This window comes from Mus caroli, chromosome 8 (assembly GCF_900094665.2).
Source record: "Mus caroli chromosome 8, CAROLI_EIJ_v1.1, whole genome shotgun sequence".
Lineage (NCBI taxonomy): Eukaryota > Metazoa > Chordata > Mammalia > Rodentia > Muridae > Mus > Mus caroli.
The window spans coordinates 96548354-96570451 of record NC_034577.1 but is presented as its reverse complement, the minus strand read 5'-3'; the positions used below and the strand labels follow the sequence as shown (position 1 = coordinate 96570451).

General features: G+C 41.9%; 1 protein-coding gene across 3 annotated transcripts in view; it reads right to left on the bottom strand.

Moving 5' to 3' along the window:
* Positions 1-22098, bottom strand: part of Lrrc36 (leucine rich repeat containing 36) — a 47350-nt gene that overhangs the window by 17102 nt on the left and 8150 nt on the right. For all 3 annotated transcript variants that reach the window (XM_021170130.1, XM_029480791.1, XM_021170131.2), the window contains exons 2-7: positions 18615-18742; positions 16750-16942; positions 15862-15958; positions 13336-13424; positions 2725-2852; positions 316-364 (exon numbers count right to left, since the gene is read on the bottom strand). In XM_021170130.1, coding sequence (XP_021025789.1) covers positions 316-364; positions 2725-2852; positions 13336-13424; positions 15862-15958; positions 16750-16942; positions 18615-18742 — 684 coding nt within the window. The remainder of the gene's footprint in view (positions 1-315; positions 365-2724; positions 2853-13335; positions 13425-15861; positions 15959-16749; positions 16943-18614; positions 18743-22098) is intronic.

The following is a 22098-nucleotide window of genomic DNA, read 5'->3' as shown; positions in this document are numbered from 1 at the left end:
AAAATTAAGATATTGACAATTTTTAGATTGTATAAGTTAAAAACATATTGTCCTTTGGGGAGTAATTCTAAGAGTACACAGAAAGAGAAAAAATATAGAAATAACACATATGGAGGAGAGCAGGAGAAGAAAGTGAAGCGGTGCAGAAGGGAACAGTCACTCTTCAAGCAGAAAAGCCTCCCAGATCGTAAGCGCTGAGCCAGTCCCTGGGAAAGCAGATGGGTCATCTGACCAGAAGATGGAGCGCTGCCGGGTCATCCCGTAAATCTTATCCCATCCAGATCTCTCCGGATAGCCAATGAGCAAAATATTTACCATCTTCCTGGTGAAGGTCACTTGTCTCCCTTCTTGTTGCTTCCTGCATCTAAAAAAAAAAAAAAAAAAGTTTGAAAATTTAGGAAGAAAGGCATCTGTGAGTGTTCAGACATAAGCTCACGGGAGTGGGAGTTGAGCATATTTTCCTGTTACCATGGACACGCATCCCTGGAGGCAGGGAAACAGACCTTCCAGCAGGGGTCCAAGGTTGAGCCCATTTTAAGACAGTTACAGCACGAGGAGGCTCCAGAGTTGCTTTAGAGTGGGAAGGAGGCTCCTTGAAAACACAAACACTGCGATGCTGAGTTTTGTCTGCATGCAAATTAGTTCAGACCATGTTTTCATTTTCGTCAGGGAGAGGGAGGTGAGAGGTGGTGTGTGTGTAGGGATGCGCATAAGAGTTAACCATCAAAGATTGTTGTTGGCTGTCTTCCTTTAGTACTCTGCAACCTTAATTTTTGATACAGGGCCTCTCATTAAACTTGTAGCTCATCTATTTGATTAGTCTGGCTGGCCAGTGCGCCCGTGATCCACCTGTCCCCCTTTAACTGTACACGGCTTTTACATGGGAATCCAAACCAGCTGCTCACGCCTGCACAGCAAATGCTTCACCTACTGAGCCATCTCTCCACCCAGATCTCGGTTTCCAGTTTTATCTTCTCTATTTATTTGGTTTTTCTGATAAAGCTGAGTGCTAGCTACAGAAGCTAACAAGAATTTATGTTCACTCTTCTTTTTCCCCGGAGACAGGGAGTGCAGTGTAGCCCTGGCTGGCCTGGAGCTCCCTGTATAATCACGATAGCCTAACAATCCTACTTCTGCCTCCTCAGTACTGGCATTACAGGTGTGTGCCCATTGTGCCAAGCGACTGCTGGAGTTTTAACAAGCTGTAAATTAATCTGAGGCATAACTAGGCAACAGCTGAAGCAAAAAGAAAGCAATCTAATATGTGTTTTTTTAAAATCTTAAAATATTTGGTTATAATCTTAAAATATATTGGCTAGGGCTATACTTCTGTGGTACTGTGCTAGCCCAGCATGCCCAAGGCCTTGGGTTCTATTCCAGCATATACTGGCACCCACATATACAATTTATGTAACCAAAAAAAAAAAAAAAAGGAGGAGGGGGAGGAGGAGGAAGAAGAGGAGGAGGAGGAGGAAGAGGAGAAGAGGAAGAAGGGGAAGAATTATTTGCACTGCTTTATGCTAAATGTAAGGATTATAGTAATTTATTCAATTCTTTTTTTTTCTTCCTTAAGGAAATAATTCTAGAGAGGGTGTTTTTGCTTGTTTTTAACTCTGAAGTACTACTTAATTGTATATTGGAATAGACATTGTTTTCTCAAATAAATAGCAAGATTTAAAAAAAGAAAAGAAAAGAAAAGGTAACAGAGATAGTTTCCTAGCACCCAAGAAGGACCTCTAAAAACAAAGAAACAAATTCTAACCACCTTGAGAACTAAAAGGCTTTATAGCACACACATATTGAAAAATCCTCACTGTCTCTTCACTAAAGCTGCGCTGACCATTCACATCTCCATTAGCCCTTACTCTGGCTGGCTGTTTTCCACCATCCTGTTGCTTATTTAAAAAAAAAAAAAAAGCCAAGGGAGAAGTTCTCTGTTCTTAGGTCATACTGGCTCACACATGATAACTTTAATAAAGTGATTACATGACTTCTACCACCTTTTTTTCCCCTCAGAAAACTTGCGGGGGGTGTTTGTTTGTTTTTTTCCAATACAGGTTTCTCCGAGTAGCCTTGACTGTTCTGGAACTCACTCTGTAGACCAAGCTGGCCTCAAACTCAGAGATCTGCTTGCCTCTGCCTCCCGAGTGTGCTACCACACTGTCCAGCTGTTATTTTTAATTTTTCCTAAATCTTGCACTATCTCTAATCTCTCATTGCCTATCACTCCTTGCCACATTACCCTTCCTCGCTGTCTGTTACACAGCAGAGACAGCTTTGGGAGAAAGCTGTCTTGATACGTAAAACTTTGAGCTTAAAAAAGGTGAAGGGGGACTGGAGAGATGGCTCAGTGGTTAAGAGCACCAACTGCTCTTCCAAAGGTCCTGAGTTCAAATCCCAGCAACCACATGGTGGCTTACAACCATCCGTATATGAGATCTGACATTCTCTTCTGGTGTATCTGAAGACAGCTACAGTGTACTTAGTTATAATAATAAATAAATCTTTAAAAAAAAAAAGGGTGAAGGGAGAAAATGTGAGAGGTCAGAGAACAGGAGATGGAGGCGTTTGGTAAAGAGAAGGAATTTTATAGCCAGCTCTGAACTGTTAAACATGGATGCATCCCTGCCCAGCTTCCAGTGTGCTAAGTAAGGTCCCATGTATAAGTAAAGACAACACTATATTATTAGTATTGGTCATTCGGCAGGAGAGTGAATGAATTACCTGTGTCCCCAGTGGAAAAACGTCTAATTTCTGAGCTGGTGTGCCACTGCCCTGGGCTGCACAAATGCTGCTTAGGGAATCCTTTATTTCCCGGTTGGGGAAGGGAATAAAAAGTCCTTTGTTTGCGTCTATATTAAAAGGAAAGGAATACAGTGAAGTCCCAACATAGTTCAAAGGTAGCATGTCTTATAGAAAGATACTAAGGGGAAGTCATAAGACCTGGGGTTAACTCATGGTGTCACCACTTAGAAACTATGAGAACCTGGGCAGGTTGCTTCATCAGCTCTCGGAATTCCCTCACTTTGTTAGTTCAGCAATGCTGATGAAACTTATACAACCCGTCTCTTTCAGCAGCAAAGGGAGGCAAAAACAAGACCATGGGTATAAAATGGTCTCGTAAGTTTTGAAGTGTTCTGTAGACACTCAGAAGTCGAAATGTATTTTGCACACTTCCCATTGAGTAAACGGTGAAGCCTAACATCAAGTCAACAATCCCCTTCCACAGGAGATGCTGAGAATAGACTCTGGTTTTATACACATCTCCAAGGCTCTAATCAGACCACCCTGATTTGTCCTTTCAAGACTGGCTCTTTCTACCTCAATTGCCTCATTTGTAAAAAGAGAATAATATCTAATCAGAACCTACTTCATAGAGAATACTGATTTCTTAGGTCTCCCAGTATTTCTTACATATGATTAGAGAAATAACTTTAAAACGAAAACTATAAAACTTCTAATGGTAGGCACTTTAGAAGTTCCCATTTGAACTGGGTGGCATACCGCTGTGACCCCAGTATGGGAAAGGCTGGAGCAAGAAGGTCCCCAGCTTGTTCTTTATAAGTTCGAGGGCAGCCTCCACCTTCTGAAGGGACTTTGGAAACTAAGTGCTTTGCATTGGTTTAGGGAAATTCTTTTTTAGCAGGATTGTGCAAGAGCCTTTCAAAATCTTGGCCTTCTTCAAGCCATGTGTTCTTCTACAAGCTTTCTGGCAGCCAAAAACCACCAAGAGCCAGGCTACTTCAAACACAGCATGGCAACAGCCGTTGAGTCCATCTGAGGCTGAGATGCATCCCATTTCTGAGTTGCCTTCTGGTTTTGAGATGTTGTCGGTAAATACAAGATAGCGCTTCTTTCCCTGAGTCTGGTAAAACTACCTTTCTAAGAATAACACAAAACTCTCACACTTTGTTTCTCTGGTAGCTTTCACGGTGGCACTGGGTACGAAACAAGGCGAAGCAGAGACTGGGTGGTTGCAGCCTGAGCACTGGGGCAAAGTAACCTGATTTGGGTTCAGGCTCTGCCTGTCCTCACCCTGTACAAGATGACTTTTTCTGTTTCAACACTCAACACTGGTTTCCAGACTCACCGGTTCTTTTTCTTTCCTTCAATCTAATTTTTGGTTTGAGCAAATCCTCCATTGTCTGAGCTCTTTGCCAAGTGCTGGTGTACCCCCTGGGATTAATGATACTTGGAGTCTAAATGATCCCAAATCAAAATCCCTTAACTCTAGTCTCTGTCATTTTCAACTGGCCTCTCTCCTTTTAAAGGTAGGATGTCATGTAGCCCAGTCTGGCCTCAAATTCATTATGTAGTTGTAGCTTACCTTGAACTTCTGGGTTTGTTGTTGTTGTTGTTGTTGTTGTTGTTTTTCTGTATAGACAGGGTTTCTCTGTGTAGCCCTGTATATCCTGGAACTCACTTTGTAGACCAGGCTGGCCTCAAACTCAGAAATCCACCTGCCTCTGCCTCCTGAGTGCTGGGATTAAAGGCGTGCGCCACCACGCCCGGCTCCTTTAATCCCCCCCCCCTTTTTTTTAAAATTTTTAACAGTTTATTTTATTTTACTTTATTTGCACTGGTGGTTTTCCTGCGTGTATGTTTGTGTGAGGATGATAGATCCCCTGGAACTGGAGTTTTAGATAGTTATGATCTGCCATGTGGGTGCTGGGAATTGAACTTGAGTCCTCTGGAAGAGCAGCCAGTGCTCTTAACCACTGAGCCATCTCTCCAGCCTTGAATACTACTCTTTATATGGATATATCTATCACACTTTGCTTTGTTTCTATTTTTCCCAGGAGACAGATTAGAGTGGAATTTCTGGTACCTCTATGTTTAACTTCTTAAGAAATTGCTAAACTACTTTCCAAAGACGTTGTACAATTTTGCTCTCCTATTAGCAATGTATGAAGGATCAAAATTTCTACATCCTTGCTCTTGCTTATTATCTGTCCTTTCGAGTCTTGTAATCCTAATGCGTATGAAGTGGTTATAAATTTGCCTTTCCCTGATGCTTAGTGGCGTTGAATATTTCATGAACTTGGTCAGTTGCATATGAATTTTTGGAGAAGCATCTATTTAAATCCTTTGCCCATACTTTAGTCAAGTTGAGTATCTTTTAAGAAATATTGTGTTGTCTGTGTGGGTGCGTGGTGCCCAGATGAGCACGTGTTACCAGTGGGCAGCTTTTAGGTGCTGCTTCTCACCTTCCTCCTGTTGAGGCCGGCTCTCTCCTTTATCCTGCTGTCCTGCTGTATACACAACCCTCAGACTTCCAGGGGATTGCCCTGTTGTCACCTCTCCTGCTGGAACTGCAGATGTGTGTCTCCACAGCTTGTTTTTCCCATGGGTTCTGGAGACTGAACTCAGGTTATCAGGATTTTTCGCAGCTGGTATGGCTGCCTGCTGAGCCATCTTCCCAGTGCCAGGTCGGACATCTTTTTGTTACTGAGTTGTAAGAGCTCCTTGTATAAAACAGATGCTAGGCCCTTATCAGATATATGATTTTTTTCAGTCCCTCCATTATTTTGTGGGTTCTCTACTTTCTAGATAGGGTCTCCCTATGTAGCTCAGGCTAGCCTAATGATCCTCCTGCCTTAGCGGCTAAAGTACTAAAATTTCAAGTGTGTGTTATCATGCCCAGCTGCTGTAGTACTTTTAAATTTTTGTTATGTTTTACTTATTTATGATGCGTCTGAATGAATCACTGCCATGGCAGACATGTGGAGATCAAGGATAATTTAGGGGAAGTTGACTCTTTCTTCCACCAAGTGGGGTCATCATGTGTCTTCCTTATTTGCTGACCCACCTTGCCTGTCCTGCTATGTTCTCCTTGAACTAAAAACTCTGGTAATTTATTCTCACACAATTATGGCTAAATTTTACACATGCCACATCAGGAAAATTTACGAAAAAGTAACGATTTGCATTCTTAGATACTTTTTTTTTTATCTTATACTTTATTTTTCTTCAGATAGAAAATATGTTGAGTGCGTAATCCCCAAAACAAGTACAGTTGTGATATTGTTGTCCAGCCCATTTTCACACCCCCATATCAAGGTAACAGGAATACACTGACTTTATTTTTATTTTTTATTTTTTAAAGATTTATTTATTTATTATATGTAAGTACACTGTAGCTGTCTTCAGACACTCCAGAAGAGGGCGCCAGATCTCGTTACGGATGGTTGTGAGCCACCATGTGGTTGCTGGGACCTGAACTCTGGACCTTTGGAAGAGCAGTCGGGTGCTCTTACCCACTGAGCCATCTCACCAGCCCTACACTGACTTTATAATGCTGGGATGGAGGCAAAGAACGAACAGTTGACTGCTTTGACTGCCAGCAATCACTTAGCTTTGTTTGGACAAAGACCCTGCAGTCCATGAGAGGTTGAAATAGAAATGCATTGCCCAGGTCACCAGCAGGGTAGGACTTGCTGTCCAGCTATGGGAAGGCACTTCAGCTGTTTGCTCTTTGAGGTCCATGGGTATTCTGTCCCCTCAAACTTTTGTCTCCCTCTCACTGTGAAACTTTAATAAACACCTTATTGAATTCCAAATAAAACATTAAAAGCAGAAATAACTGGAGGGGGGCCTGGAGTATTGGTTCAGGGTTAATTGCACTTGCTGTTCCTGAAGAGGACCTGAGCTCAGTCTCTGGAACCCCCACGAAGGCTCAGAGCCACCGGTTACTTCAGTACCAGGGGATCTGAGTCCCTCTTCTGGCCTGTGTGAGTACTGCATGCCTGTGATCTACATCCATGCAGGCTAAATAAAGTCATACACAGAAAATTGAAATGAAAAGCTGGTGCACATCTTTAATCCCAGCACTCAGGAGGCAGAGGCAGGTGGATATCTGTAAGTTCAACAAGACTGGTCTACAAAGTGAGTTCCAGGACAGCCAGGGCTGTACAGAGAAACCCTGTCTCAAAAAACAAACAAATCATAAAAAAAAAAGAAGTTACTTGTGTTCTACTAGTCCCTAAAATAAATGAAACTGAGCCATTTTCTTTGATTTACTAAGCCCTGGTAAAAATTTAATTCCCAAGTTAAAAAATTTTGCAATGATATTCACATTAAATGACAATCGTTAAAGAAAATGAGTATTTTCCCACCACAAGACTGTCATGAGTTGTAACTTCAGTACCGTTGTACTTTTATCTTTTCAACATCTCTTGACTATTTTATTCATAAATTCAATTCGTGTTAGATATAACTTCTGTAACAGCATCACAGGCAAACCCCCTCAGCGTTTGTCTCCAGGATCCTTGAGGATTCCATCCCAAGTTCCATCCCTGGGGCTCTATTCGGACCAGTCCTCTTTTGCCTGAATCAGGCTTCAGTTTCCCTCTAGAGACACACCTAATAAACGCCTTTCCCTTCAAACAAATTGCTACCCACTTTCCCTTGAGTATAAAAATGAACACAGTTACCAGCAAAGAGGCTCTTTACAGTTTGGTCTTTGTGCCAGTCACAAGCTGAGTCGATGTCCTTATCTGTCACACCTCTATTTGGTGACTTGATGTACCTGGACTTCCTGCCCACAAGTCTCCTTCCTTGTTTCTCGGAGCTAGGTTTGCAGCTTCTTTTCTCTCTACTTTGACAACTCTTTCTTCTCAACTATGCCCACAGAGAGCCTGCTCGAGCACCTCCCGCCTAGTGAGACCTTTCCCAGGTCCCCAGGCAGCATCTGAGCACTGCTGCTTCCTTTCCCTTTGCTGTCTCTGTCACAGTGGTGTTCTTAACTCAGTCTGACCTATAACCTAATTACCTGTGATAAATCACTCTGGACTGGGAGTACAGGAAGAGTTGACACTATCATGCCATTTCCCTGATAACATAACACAAGTTCTGCCAGGAGACACACAGAGCTAAATTGCTCTCCTTTGGACTGTAGCAGAGATCACTGGTTACTCCTGCATTTATTCCACTATTAAAACTCCCTGATCTCACAACAGCTTTGAAGGGCTCTTCTTTAGGAAAGAGAAATGAACTTCTGTCTTGTTTAAGCTGGTAGGTTGAGATGTCTCTGCTATTCGCCGCTGGCATTTATCCATGTAAAACACCATCATGGCCAAATTGAGATGGCGAGAATCAACAAGTTAAAACGGGATGGGTTTTAATGAGTTATAAAGAAGGCCTTGGAGCTTGGGAGATGGCTAAGAGGGTCAGGCCCCTGCTGCCAGGCCTGGCCACCTGAGTTCATTCCTGAGACCCACACAGTTGAAGGAGAGAACCAACACCTTCAAGTGGTCCCCTGACCTCTCTACTGTAGCATGAGCTTGCGAGTGGCTGGAGGTTGATGTTTGGTGTCTGTTTACTGAGCTCCACCTTAGTTTTTGAGGCAGGGTCTCTCCTGGATCCAATTCCCCAACCCCAGGATTATGAACATGTGCTACTGCACTTGGCTTTTTGGGTGAGTTCTAGGGTCCTGACTGGGCCCACACACCTGCTCTAGCAAACACTTTATTTACTGAACCATCTCTCCTGCTTGTGAGATGGATTTTTGTGAACACTTTTATTTTGGTCTTTTAAAATATGCTATATTCATGAAATCAGCGTATCTTAATTGTGATTTTATTTAAAGGCAAAAAGAATTGGCTAAAAGAATGAGCAGAGTTCCATTCAATTCCAAATCCATGTGTTCTATAAACACATATCCACAGGATAAAGTTCTCTGTCTTTTAAGTCAGGGTCTCACTATGTAGCTCTGGCTAGTCTAGAAATCATTATATAGAACAGACTGTCTGAAAACTTACAGAAATCCTCCATTTCTGCCTCTTGCATTCTGGGATTTATGGCATGTGCCACCCTGGGCATTCTCTTTATTAAGCTAACAACTCACAAAATGTCATAGAATAATTAGACATGTAGTACACACTTTTCTTCCTTCTTCTTCTTCTTCTTCTTCTTCTTCTTCTTCTTCTTCTTCTTCTTCTTCTTCTTCTTCCTCCTCCTCCTCCTCCTCCTCCTCTTTCTTCCTCTTCCTCTTCCTCCTCCTCTTCCTCCTCCCCTCCTCCTCCTCCTCTTCTTCTTCTTGGACAAGATCTCACAATGTAGCTCTGGCTATATATCCTGAAACTCACTCTGTAGGCAAGGCTATCCTTGAACTCACAAAGATCCCCTGCCTCTATTGCCCAAGTACTGGGCTTTTAATTCTAGTACTCAAGATGCCAAGGCAGGAAGATCTCTATGAATTTAAGACCAACATGGTCTACATAGAGTTCTAGTCCAGCCAGGAATACATAGTGAAACAAGCCAGAATTGCCAGATAGCTGAATTGGTGAGCTCTAGATTCAATAAAACACCGTATTACAAAATTAATAAATAAGAAAGAAAGGAAGAAAGGAAGAAAGAAAGAAAGAAAGATTAAAAGGGCTGATGAGATTGCCCAGTGATTAGAGCACATGTCATGCAAGCATAAGGGCCAGGGTTTGGATCCCTAGCACATACCCAAGTATTGGTGGGTACAGCAGCTTGCCTGTGATCCTACTGGGGCAGGCAACTGGCAAGTTCTGCGTTCAAGTGAGAGATCCTACCTAATTAACATGCAGGATGGAAAATGACCAAAGAGGACAGCTGACATCACCCTTTGGCTTGTTTTTATGCTCCTGCCCAAACATGTGCACCCACATACATGCAAACACATGTACACACGTATTCATGCACAACACATGCAAAATGAAATAATATAGGTAGAGAATGATTAGAAAGACCCATCAATGTCCAGCCTTCATACACATGTGTGCATGCAGCCAAATACATGCACACGCAAACAAAATAGGCATTTGGTTTTTTAAAAATCAGAAACATCTTTTTGTAGATTTTTTTTGTTTGTTTTTGTTTTTCGAGACAGGGCTTCTCTGTACAGCCCTGGCTGTCCTGGAACTCACTCTGTAGACCAGGCTGGCCTTGAACTCAGAAATTCGCTTGCGTCTGCCTCCCAAGTGCTGGAATTAAAGGCATGTGCCACCACCGCCCAGCTTGTAGATTAATTTAAAAGGTTTTGCTAAATGAAAAGACATTGAGGTGCATCATAAAGAACAGGTGGCATTTGATGCAAGCTTTTCAGAGGAATGGCATTAGTTTGCAGACGAGAGGCAGGAAGAACGACCTGGGGGAGGAGGGGAAGGTCGGGCTTCATTGGGGCATTGCACACTGTAGTCCTGGGGGAGAAGGCTTCGGGGTAGGCTTTAGAAAGGTTGGGACCCGAGTTCTGGGGAACTCTGTACATCGGGTTAAGGAGTTTAAAATGAATGTAGTAGTTGGGTGGGAGCCATCAAATCTTTATGCGGGACTGTATAATTAATTATCTCAGCTGTGTTTTAAGAGAATTAATCTGGCATCAAAGTACAAAATGAATGGAAAAAAAAAGCAGAGGAAGAACGTTGATGATATATAGGTCACACTTGGCATCTGCACTCTGCCACTTACTGCGTAAGTAGGGCAGGTTATTTCACCTCTCTGGGTTTCAATTTCTTCACCTGACAAACCGACTTCAAGGTTGTGCGGATTAGATGAGCTCACAGACAGTCCCTGGGCCAGAATCTGTACACCGTAAATATTAAGCAGAGCTGTGAAGCAGAGGCTATTAAGGGACGGGAAGGGGTGCTCAGAGTCACACTGGAGGGTAAGAACTCAGAGGAGCAGCAGTGGCAAACCTGGTGCAGCTTCGTTGTTTGTTTTTGTCAACTTGACACAAGCAAAAGTCATCCAGGAAGAGGGACCGTCATCCAAGAAAATGGCTTGAAAATCTGAAAAGGGGGGCATTTTCTTTACGAATGACTGACGTGAGGGGGCCCAGCTCATCGTGACATTGTGACCTCTGGGAAGATCGGTTCTAGGCTGAATACAGAGCAAGCTGAGCAAGCCATGGGAGTGAGCGAGTAAGCAGTGGTCCCCCCTGGGCTTTGCTTCAGGACACGCTTACAGTTTTCTGCCTTGCTTGACTGGGTTTCTGCTTGACTTTCCTCAGTGATGGACTCAGATTGGGACCTGTAAGGCAAAAGCATCCTTTCCTCTCCAAGTTGGTCGTGGTGTTTATCATAGCAATAGGAAGAAAACCAGGACAACATCCATGTGATTCTGAGCCAGGATAATAGCAGAGCTGGGAAGAGTTCCATGAAATACAAAGAGCTGTTCAGGCTTTGTTTCCTCTGGGAGGACTTTTAGCTTGAGGGGCTGGAATGTTAAGCTGAGATGAATCAAGTTAGTTAGCAGAGTTGAGGAACTGGTGCAGAAGAGACACTGGTACAGATGCCAAGCTAGACAGATATTTTTAATAAATGAGAGACTAGGAAACAAATAATAAATCTATTTACTTCATAAATAAAACCATGAGAATGGGTTAGGTCAGCAAGGACAAAGGGAGGGGAGAGAGCAGGAGGCTAAAGATACAGCCTAAATTGCTTATTTCGAGGGTGTGAGAAGGGTGTCAAAGATTATGTGCTTAAGAGAACAGGACAAGAATCCAAAGCAGTGGATTCGTTGCCTGCTTGTTCAAGAGCACCACTTTGAAAGCCTGAGTTGGTACAATCTGTGCTGGAGGAAAGCCTGAGGCACGTCCCTAGCATGGCAGAACTGTATTAATCATATTGTATTACCAATGGTGCTTACTGACTGTCCTCCCCAAGGACCTAGCACAAACACAATTTGCAGTGGGAAGCAAGGCTCTTTAACGTGTCAAAGCAGCTAAATAAATTTTACATTAAAAAAAATTAGGGACCAGATGGTGCCTCAAAGAACCTTTGGAAACTGGGTTGTCTAGTGCAGCAGCTTTTTCTCAATAGAAACTGTAGACAGAGCCGGGCGTGGTGGCGCACGCCTTTAATCCCAGCACTCGGGAGGCAGAGGCAGGCGGATTTCTGAGTTCGAGGCCAGCCTGGTCTACAAAGTGAGCTCCAGGACAGCCAGAGCTATAAAGAGAAACCCTGTTTCGAAAAACCAAAAAAAAAAAAAAAAAAAAAGAAACTGTAGACATTTTAGCTCATGGGGTGAAGTCTTTACAACATAATGCTATATTACGTTAATGTAGACTAATTCCAATTCAGCTCATATAAGGGCCAGTCAAATTGTGCTTCAAAGCACTTTTCCTGCCTGGAAATGGATACATAAATATGTGTACCCAGAAAAAATCCTAGGCTATATAACCAACGTAGTCATTGGGATTCTCGCTTCTGGGGAGACTCTGAGGGGCCGGAATGTTGCTCTTCACGCACTTCAGCATTTACCAAAATAATTTCAAAATGGCATCTATTTGAAATATAAAAATGCTTTTAAATTCAAAACAAACAACCCATACTCCTCTTTTATATGCACTGAGACATCAAAGGGAAAAAGGAAAACATTACCTTATTATGGTTTATCAAGAAACTCTGTCAAAGTCATGTCCACATGAATAGATTAAAAAGTCAGGAAAATGAAGCATTGTATGTCAGCAACTGAAGACACTGAATATCTAAACTGCACAGTGAGTCTCTTGTTACTAGAGTTCTTTCTGGGACTTTGAACACAGTCTACTGCTTCTTAGACTTTATGTACAATTGAATAGGTCTTTTAAGGGGAATAAGCCTTGAGGCCAAATAAAGCCCTCTTAAGTGAAGGTCATCTGTTTAAGAATGGCAGGCTAATTCACAAGGGTGTATCAGATACAACAGAAAGCTTTCTGAGGTGTGGCCATTAATGTGGTACAACCACCTTAATTGTACTGGAAAACCAACAGTGGTGTTTCTAAAACCCTTGGAAAATGGGCTGTCTACTAAGGCAGTTTATTCTCAATGGAGATTGTATACTTTAAATCATTGTATATTTTAAGTCATGAATTTTTTTAAATTCATATAATAATGTATAATGTAATAATGTTATGTTAATGGCAGTTAAGTTACAGGTTGCAAACACAAGAGATTCTGCAGCTGGGGAGGAGCTTGGCTGAGAAGCCCGGGAGGTTCAGGGTGTTGGCAGCAATGGATGCAGATGACTCACCAGTCTCTAAGGAAATCAATTATCTCAATTATCGCCGCAATCAATGTGCAGGAGCCTCGGGGATGGGAGGTGTAATTTTAGGGAGCTCTAATGATGTAAGGTGATGTAAATGAAACTGAATTCTCTGAATATATATACAGCTTGTGCATTGAAAGGTCTGGGGTTGTACTTTTATAACACAAGGTTCCCTGGCAGCTGGAAAGAGAGATTTTTTTTTAAGCAGCCAAAAAATATTGGATTGGCTTTAAATTTGTGTTTTCACAATTATTTTGCCTTCATCCTACCCGAGATTGGCTATGACGGCAAAGGCAACCGATGTCTTGGTTATTTTACGAATACAGAAGCAATGCTGACCTGTTTCCATCCTGGCGTCAACCTCAGGACTGACGTGTGATGCGGGGCCCTCATCTATCACACAGTTTTTCATTGTCTTCTCCCTAGAGCTGTCACACAGAAGGATTTATTGAAAACTCAAAAGAAAGCCTCTGAGACCACTGGTCTATGCAGCTTATAAAATACTAGTTCTTCATTTCCCCAAATGCTCTAGGACTAATAAAACTATGCTTTACAGATATCCCAGTGGAGGCCATGATTTGTTTTGTTTTGGTTTTGGTTTGTTTTTATTTTCCAAGACAGGGTTTCTCTGTGTAACCCTGGCTATCCTGAAACGCCTGTAGACCAGGCTGGCCTTGAACTCAGAGATTTACCTGCCTTTGCCTTCCCTCTCCTCCTGTCTTTATATGGGTTCCACAGGTCACCAGACTTACATAGCAAGCACCTTTAGGCCTGTGAAGCCCCATTTTCATCATTGAACAAATTAATGATTTTTTTTTTTTTTTTTTTGGTTTTTCGAGACAGGGTTTCTCTGTATAGCCCTGGCTGTCCTAGAACTCACTTTGTAGACCAGGCTGGCCTCAAACTCAGAAATCCGCCTGCCTCTGCCTCCCGAGTGCTGGGATTAAAGGCGTGCGCCACCACGCCCGGCTCAAATTAATGATTTTTAGCAATACCTATATATCAGGCATTGCTATAGACACTGCAGATACTACAGTAAACAAGGTCCTTGTTCTCACGAGTTTATATTCTAGAGCCGGGAAGAAAAGGAACAGGTAAACAATGCGGGGGCTGTAGGAGTACCTCCATGGTAGAGAGAGGTCTTGTCTAAAGCACTGAGGGATCTGGGCTTGATCCTCAATGCCACAAAGGAAAAGAAAGCAAAAGGTAATTAGATAAAAGACATATGGTGAGGAACAGAAAGATAATGTGGAGATATGTTCATGACGTCTTATTAAAAGAAATGCTGTACATGTAGGAAACAAACTACCATAAAGCCATATATGCATGCGTATAGATACTGCACACACAACCCATGTACTTGTAACACACATACATATATATATAATAAAAATAGGGTATTTAGTGTGTGTATCTCCATGTGGGTGTGCACGTGGAGGCTAAAAGCTGACATCAGATGTCTTCCTCGAGTGTTCTCCATCACATTGTTTTACACTTAGTCTTCCATGGAGCCCCAGAGCACTTATTTGGCTAGGCTGGCCGGCCATTCAGACCCCAGGTCTTGTCTTTGCCTCTCCTGCACTGGGGTTCAGACATGTGCTGCTATGCCTGTTATTTATTTATTTATTGATTGATTGATTGTCGTTGTAGTTGATGATGTGGATTCTGGGGCTCCAAACTAATGTCCTCGTGTTTGTGCAAGCAGGTGCTTTTCCTGACTGAGTCACTTCCTCAGTCCTAGAGAGCGATAACTAGCATTTGTTTCCGGGTGTTGAATAATACACTAGACAAAATGAGCAGACTGATAAATATACTCATGTGTATTTAGAATACACATAAGAATGCTATAAATAGCTTAGATCAATAGCAAAAGTATAGAATGGCTTTGACTTTTTTGAATTATTTACACTGTGAACAATTAATTTGAAAAACTAATGAAGCTAATTTAAAATTTTCAAATTACATTCACTCACTCCTGATTGGATTCGTTTCTGTGATATGTGTGTTCATGTGTGTTATACACATGTGTACAGAGGTCAGGAGACAACTTGTAGGAGTCAGTTCTTCTGTTCTACCATGTGAGTCCCAGGGATTGACCTCAAGTTGTCAGACTTGGGGGTCAGAGCCTTTGCCCAGCAAGCTATCTCACCAGCCCTAATGAGGCTAACTTTTTTTCGTTGTTGTTATTGTTTGGGTTTTTTTTTTTTTTTAGGTTTTGTTTTGTTTGTTTTTTGAGACAGGGTTTTTCTGTGTATACCTGGCTATCCTGGAAACTCACTCTGTAGAGCAGGCTGGCCTTGAATTCTGAGATCCACCTACCTCTGCCTCCCAAGCCCTGGTACTAAGAGTGTGCTCTACAAGGCTAACTCTTAAAAGCATGAGTTTGGTGTAGAAGATACGTTTTCCTTTGACAGGATTTTATATCCAGAAATTCAAAACTCTGCCATTCAGATACCTGGGAACCTCAAGGTCTCTTTACTCTTTGTTTTGGAGTTTTTGATCTGTTAGAAATTTGCCAAAGCAACAAAACAGCCTTGCCTATGGTCATGAAATCCTAGTTCAATGCCAACAGACTGCCCACTAAGGATAACTCTGCCAAGATAGGGTAGGTAAGGATTCACAGAGTGAGAGGTCTCATAGCGTCCTGTCGCTAAGCTGTGGCAGTAACGATGGGGAACTGATAACAACCGCAGCCAAAGTAAACTCTCCAGGTCAGAAAGGAAGAGGGCTTAGTTCTCGGCCCTATAGACCTGTTTTTAAACAGACAGTTTTATTCTAGATCTGAGAGTTCTGCTGGAAAACGAGGAAAGCAAACTAGAAATCCCCTTGAACCAAACTGAAAAAAAAATACAGAAGTTTTCCTACCTTTTTTCCACCTCTAAGAGAAAATTTTCACTGTTGCCCAACTGACTGAAATGTAGCTTGGCCGCTCTCCTCTCGCTGTCACGGACGGCTCGGTCATCTGGAGGCGAAAGCCACGGTGTGAGCATGTTTCTTTTTCAGAGTCAGAAAACCATGTTTGCAGAGGAAAAACTGAAGCCCAGAACTCAACGCATGCATTAGAGACAGGTCACAACACAATTCTATTATGTTGTCACTGGAGCAAGCAGTAACTCAGTTGTCACAGCAACCACTGCCACTGGCTCACCTGCTCCTTCAGGCAAGTGGAGCTGGGACAGACAGCAAACAATCACATTGTAAGGCTCAGGGTCACATTTTTTTTTTTCCTGAAACAATTTTTAACTTAGTTTCCCAACAATAGCCTTTCCAGGACCATACGAGATTAAATTGTATAGCAACAAGAAATATATATATATTAAACAAGGAAATTATGTAGAAATACAGAGCAGCTAGCTCATTCTAAGGAATGGGTTTTGTTTGTTGTTGTTTCGTTCCTTGACGACTAGTTCCCAGTGAATTGTACTGGGCTCCTATTACTCTTATGGTTAATAGAGCTGGGCACCTGGGAAACTAAGGCTCAACTTGGAAATTTTATGTTGAGGAGGAAGCAGTGGAGAAACCATCAGCTGAAGAAAACTAAAGCTGGAAGTAACTGATAAAATCACAGATGGCCTTTCCCTAAACAATAAAAGTACTGCTCACACATCCTGCCAACACAAAGACTTACATAAATATTGACTGATAAACAAATGTCTCCTGCCAGTGCACACTTCGGTCTACCATGCAAAAGGTTAAGAGGCAGCTGAGTTCAGTAATATTTTGGGGAGGAGTGGAAGAGGAAGCGGGTCTCACCCAGTTTTTCCAGCGTTTGCAGTGTGTACACGGCAAAGAGCCGATAATCTGTATCTTTCCTTACAACAGGATTGAGTCTCAAATCTAGTTCTTTGAGGAAGGGTAAGGGTTGTAGTCGGGACACCTCCACTAATGAAGGAATGTTGTTATAATATAAGTTCAGCTCTTGGAGTGAGCATAAATACTGGATTCCCTGAAAAAAATGAAATTAAAGCACATTAGGAACTATGTATGCATTGCTGATCCTCATAAATAGATCATGTGTCTTTCTCTCTGCTGCTCTCTGTGCGTCTCTGTGTGTGTGTGTGTATTTGTTCTCTCTGTGTGTCTGTTATCTCTGTCTGTCTCTCTGTCTGTCTGTGTGTCTGTCTGTCTCTCTCTGTGTATTTGTTCTCTCTGTGTGTCTGTTCTTTATCTCTGTCTGTCTGTCTGTCTGTCTCTCTCTGTGTATTTGTTCTCTCTGTGTGTTTGTTCTTTATCTCTGTGTGTGTGTGTGTGTGTGTGTGTGTGTGTGTGTGTGTATTTGTTCTCTCTCTGTGTCTGTTCTTTATCTCTGTCTGTCTGTGTGTGTAGGCCAAAGGATCTACCTTAATTTAAGAGTCTTCCTCAATTACCTACTACCTTATTTTTGTTGTTTGTTTGGAGACAGGGTCTCATTGTCTAGCTCTGCCTGTTCTGGAACTCACTATGTAGACCAGCTTGGCCTCAAAGTCACAGAAATCCTCCTGCCTCCTAACTGCTAGGATTAAAAGCATGTGCCACTACACCAAACACCATTTTGTCATTGAACCTGTAAGGTGGCCAGCAAGCCTCAGGGATCATACCATCTTTGCTTTCCCAGAACTTGAATTTCATGTACTGAAATCTAGAATAAAAACCTCATGCCTTGTGCAGCAAGCACTTTACCAATTTCTTCCTACTCCTTTTCCAACCTTTCTTCCTACTCCTTGTATTGCCCTCTGCTCTTCTGACCTGAATACTTTTTTTCCATTGAGATCATTTCCTGATCTTTCTAGAAAAAATATGCACAGTAACAACATTGCAAGTATTGTTCGATGTGTACTGTGCATCGCTCCAGCAGAGTCTCCTGGGTATATCCTAAGCCCACCTAGTCTTCCTTTTAGAATGGGGACTAAGAATCCGTATGTTTACAAGTCAGAAACTTAGTGCCTTCTACATGCATTGAAATGTGTACTATTGCCCTTGGCAAAGCAAGTTTCATATGGTTTCCCCTGATATCTATATCTATATCTATCTATCTATATATATGTCTCATCTATATGTCTAATGTCTATGTCTATGTCTATGTCTATGTCGTCTATGTCTATGTCTATGTCTATGTCTATGTCTATGTCTGTCTATGTCTATGTCTATGTCTATGTCTAATGTCTAATGTCTAATGTCTATGTCTATGTCTATGTCTGTCTATGTCTATGTNGTCTGTCTATGTCTATGTCTATGTCTATGTCTATGTCTATGTCTATGTCTATGTCTATGTCTATGTCTATGTCTATGTCTATGTCTATGTCTCTATGTATTGAGATTGGGTATCTCTGCATAGCCCTTGCTGTCCTGGAACTCACTGTGTAGATCAGGCTGGCCTTGAACTAAGAGACCTGCCTGCCTCTGCCTCTCCAGTGCTGGAAACTAAAGGGATTTGCCATCCTACCCCCGGGCTTTACCTAATACTTTATAAGAAAAAATTTTAGGCATAAAGGTGAAAGAATTTATAGAAAGTAATAAAATGGAGTTGGGAGCCTGTAAAAAGAAGATCCTCTACTTCCCAGCTGACATTTTCTATCTTATTTCTTCTCGTGAGACTATAAATTGAGTTAACCTGGCTGATCATGGAATAAGGAACCTACCTTTAGACTAGTGATCAAATTCCTTGATAAATCTAAGGATCGGAGACTTCTGAAATTTCTGAAGGCATCACCAATAGAGTGGATTTTTCCGGCATAAGATCCCTGCAATGAGAGAGACTCCACCAGTTCTGAAAAGAGACCAGTGGATGCATGATCATTTCCTGCTGGATTAACAGTAGTCAGCTCCCCGTCCTCCCCTGGGACTCTGAAAGGTCCTCCACCCACAGCTTGTAACATCAGATCTTTTGCCTTATTTGTCTGTTGAGCAGGGACACCTGTCCATTTGGGAAAAAAATAACAATTGGCTGAAGATTAAACTATTTTTTTAAAAATTACTTACAAATAGCAATATTAAAAATATTTTAAAAATAGCAGTGTGGTCAAAGACACCGATATGAACTGCAGGGCAACAGCTCTTGGGGTCCCTAATCACCTGGCAGCTGTGGTGCAGGACCCTAAAAGCTCTTGAAACAAAATTTACTGATCCATTTGGAGTTTTGATGCTTTGGTCTGCTTGATTTAGTTTTATTTTGAGGCTGGGTCTTACTAGGTAGCCAGGCTGTTCTCAAGTGCTCAGTAGTCTTTTGTATCTGTTTTCTGAATGCTGGGATTGCAGGCACAAGTCAACCATACTTCCTAAACAAAATTTGAGAGGTACTTTGCACTGCTAGAATTCAGCTTTTTAGAAAACATCCTCGGAATTTTCCCAGGATATATACTATAGTATACGGTGCAAGATGTCAACTTCAAAGATATTTGAAGATAAAAGCAAGCAAGCAAGCAAGATGAAACTGCCAAGGGTTCCTCACATGAAGCTAGAGGGAAGCCACCTAAAGAACACACACAGATACAAAGAATGAAGCACAATGCCTGTGACCTGCACTTGTCGTCTAACCTCCTGGTGCACAGGCTTCCTATCTGCAAATGAAAGGAAGAACTATACTTAACTCATAAGATGTAAGAATTAAATTAATGTATATATAAAGTTTATGATAGTGCCCATGGGGAGTGGCGTTCAGCTTGGTGGCACAGCATTTGCCAAGAATCCTGTCCCCAAAGTGTACATGGCTCATGAGTGATATCAAAGTATTAATTAATATTTTGTGCAATAGTCACAAAGAACCAAGTTTTTTTTTCAGAGCCTTACATGGAAAATCTTTAAGGTATTGACAGGGTGCTGGGAAAACAGCTCAGCAATTAAGAGCACTGGCTACTCTTCCAGAGGACCCTATTTGGTTCTCAACACCCACATGGTGGCTCACAATCATTAGCAAGTCCAGTTCCCGTGGATCCAATTCTGATCTCTGCAGGCACCAGGCATATAAATGGTGCACTTACAAACATGAAGGCAAAACAGTTACATGCATAAAGTAAAATATATCCAAAAATCATACTAAGAGGAGGAAAGAGGGAAAGTACAATCGTGTGTGTCTCTGTGTGTCTCTGTGTGTATGATTAAGTAAAGTCAACTAGACTTCCAAGATGATTGAGAAGAGATGAGTCTCAAATTTGCCAATACAAACTACTAGATTTGGTAACCCAAACTGAAAATAGCCACCAAAACTGGAAGGGGGTTCTACAAGATCCAACTTGTAGGTGAATGCCAGAGAACTTAATTGAAATAAAAATTTTAAGTGCTGGAGCTGTTTGGGTCTCATCATTTGCTGTTGTTGTGATGGTGGTGGTGGTAGTGCAGGGTCTCACTGTATAGCCCTGGCTGGCTTCAAACTCAGAGATCCACCTGCCTTTGCCTCCTGAGTGCTAGGAGTAAAAGTGTGAGCTACCCTGCTCAGCTCTCAGAAGTTTTTAAAAGCCATAAGCTGGAGATCTCGCTCAAGACAAGAGCCATACTTCAGAGAAGTTGGTATTAGTGGAATCTAGATAGAAAACCTCAGAGGTGATGGTTGCAGGTGAATGTGAAGGTGCAGGCACAGGTTTGGGAGGGAAGGAGACAGAGGGTGGACCTGGGGCTGCCGGAGGGCCTGGTTCTTAGTACTTTCTGAACGCAACAGAAGAGGGGGCTCCACAGCCTCCAGCTCTGAAGACTGTTCTGACCCACCCTTTCCCCAGAAGCACAGGAAACCTTATTGCATGCAAACAAAAAGCCACGAAACCAAACAAATGAATGGACGAATGAATAAATGAGTGAATGAATGAATGAATGAATGAATGAATAAATAAATAAATAAATAAATAAATAAATAAATGGTTACAGTGGACTTTTCAAAGAAAAAGCAGTACAGAAACATCCATAAGAAATGAAAATCCTCTGGAGAGATCCCCCCTCCAAACAATGGGAGACATCCTTACAAAGCAAAGGTTCTTAAAATGTGACCCCTGACCCCTAGAGGTCTGTGAGACAGGTCCACGAGGTGGAAATACTTTCCTTAAAAGTTGTTTTTGTAACAATCTGAAAACATGAATTGCCTTTTGTACTGTGTTGATTTCGCACTTACAGTACAAAAGAAACTATCCATTGGCCCTTTAGGGCGATGTGTTTCTTCTCTGGTATATACTGAAGAAAGCAGATGCACAGACACATATGGGGAAATGTGTTATAACTAGACACTTATCTTTTCATTATATTTCATTCATTCAGTGTGTGTATAAGTGTGTGTGTGTGCACATGCTACAGTGCACATGTGGCAGTCAGAGGACATCTTCAAGAATCAACAGTGGTAGGATAATAGGTGTGTGATAGCATACCTGACAGTAAACATTGTTTTAAAAATAAAGTAAGCCTGTCATCTCAGGAAAGCAACTAATAGTCACTGCTGTCTGTGATAACATTTTACGTGTATATTTATTACATATACATATACACATTATATATATATATATATTTATTACATATATATATATATATACACACATTTTATGTATACACACACACACACAATTTGGGGGTGTGTGGATGTAGCTCAATGGTAGAACAAATGTTTAGCATGCACAGAGTTCTAGGTTTGATACCTAACATTTTATTTCTCCAAAATAGAATTCTGAAACAAGTCTATCTGTCCACCCTGAACTGGATGCTTCCCAAACACTTAGGTCTTTCTAATGAGATTAGTTGGAGATACTTCAGATCTGGACTAGAGACAAGGCTCAGCAGTCGAGAGCACTTGTCCTTGCATGGGACCTGGGTTTGATTCCAACACCCACATAGCCATCTGTTCTTTCTAGTTCTAGGGTATATCCAACACCCTCTCCTGACTTCTGCTGGCACGAAGCACATACAGACATGCAGGCAAAACACTAATACACATAACTATATCTTTAGAAAAAAATTGATTTTTTTTCCTGTTTGTGGTGGATTAAATAAGAATGGCCTCCACAGACTCATATATTTTAATGCTTCGTCAACAGGGAGTGGCACTATTTGAAAGGACTAGGAGGTATGGCCTGGGAGGAAGTGTGTCATTAGGGTTTCAAAAGTCCATTCTAGGCCCAGAGTCTCTTTTGGATCAGGATGTAGCTCTCAGCT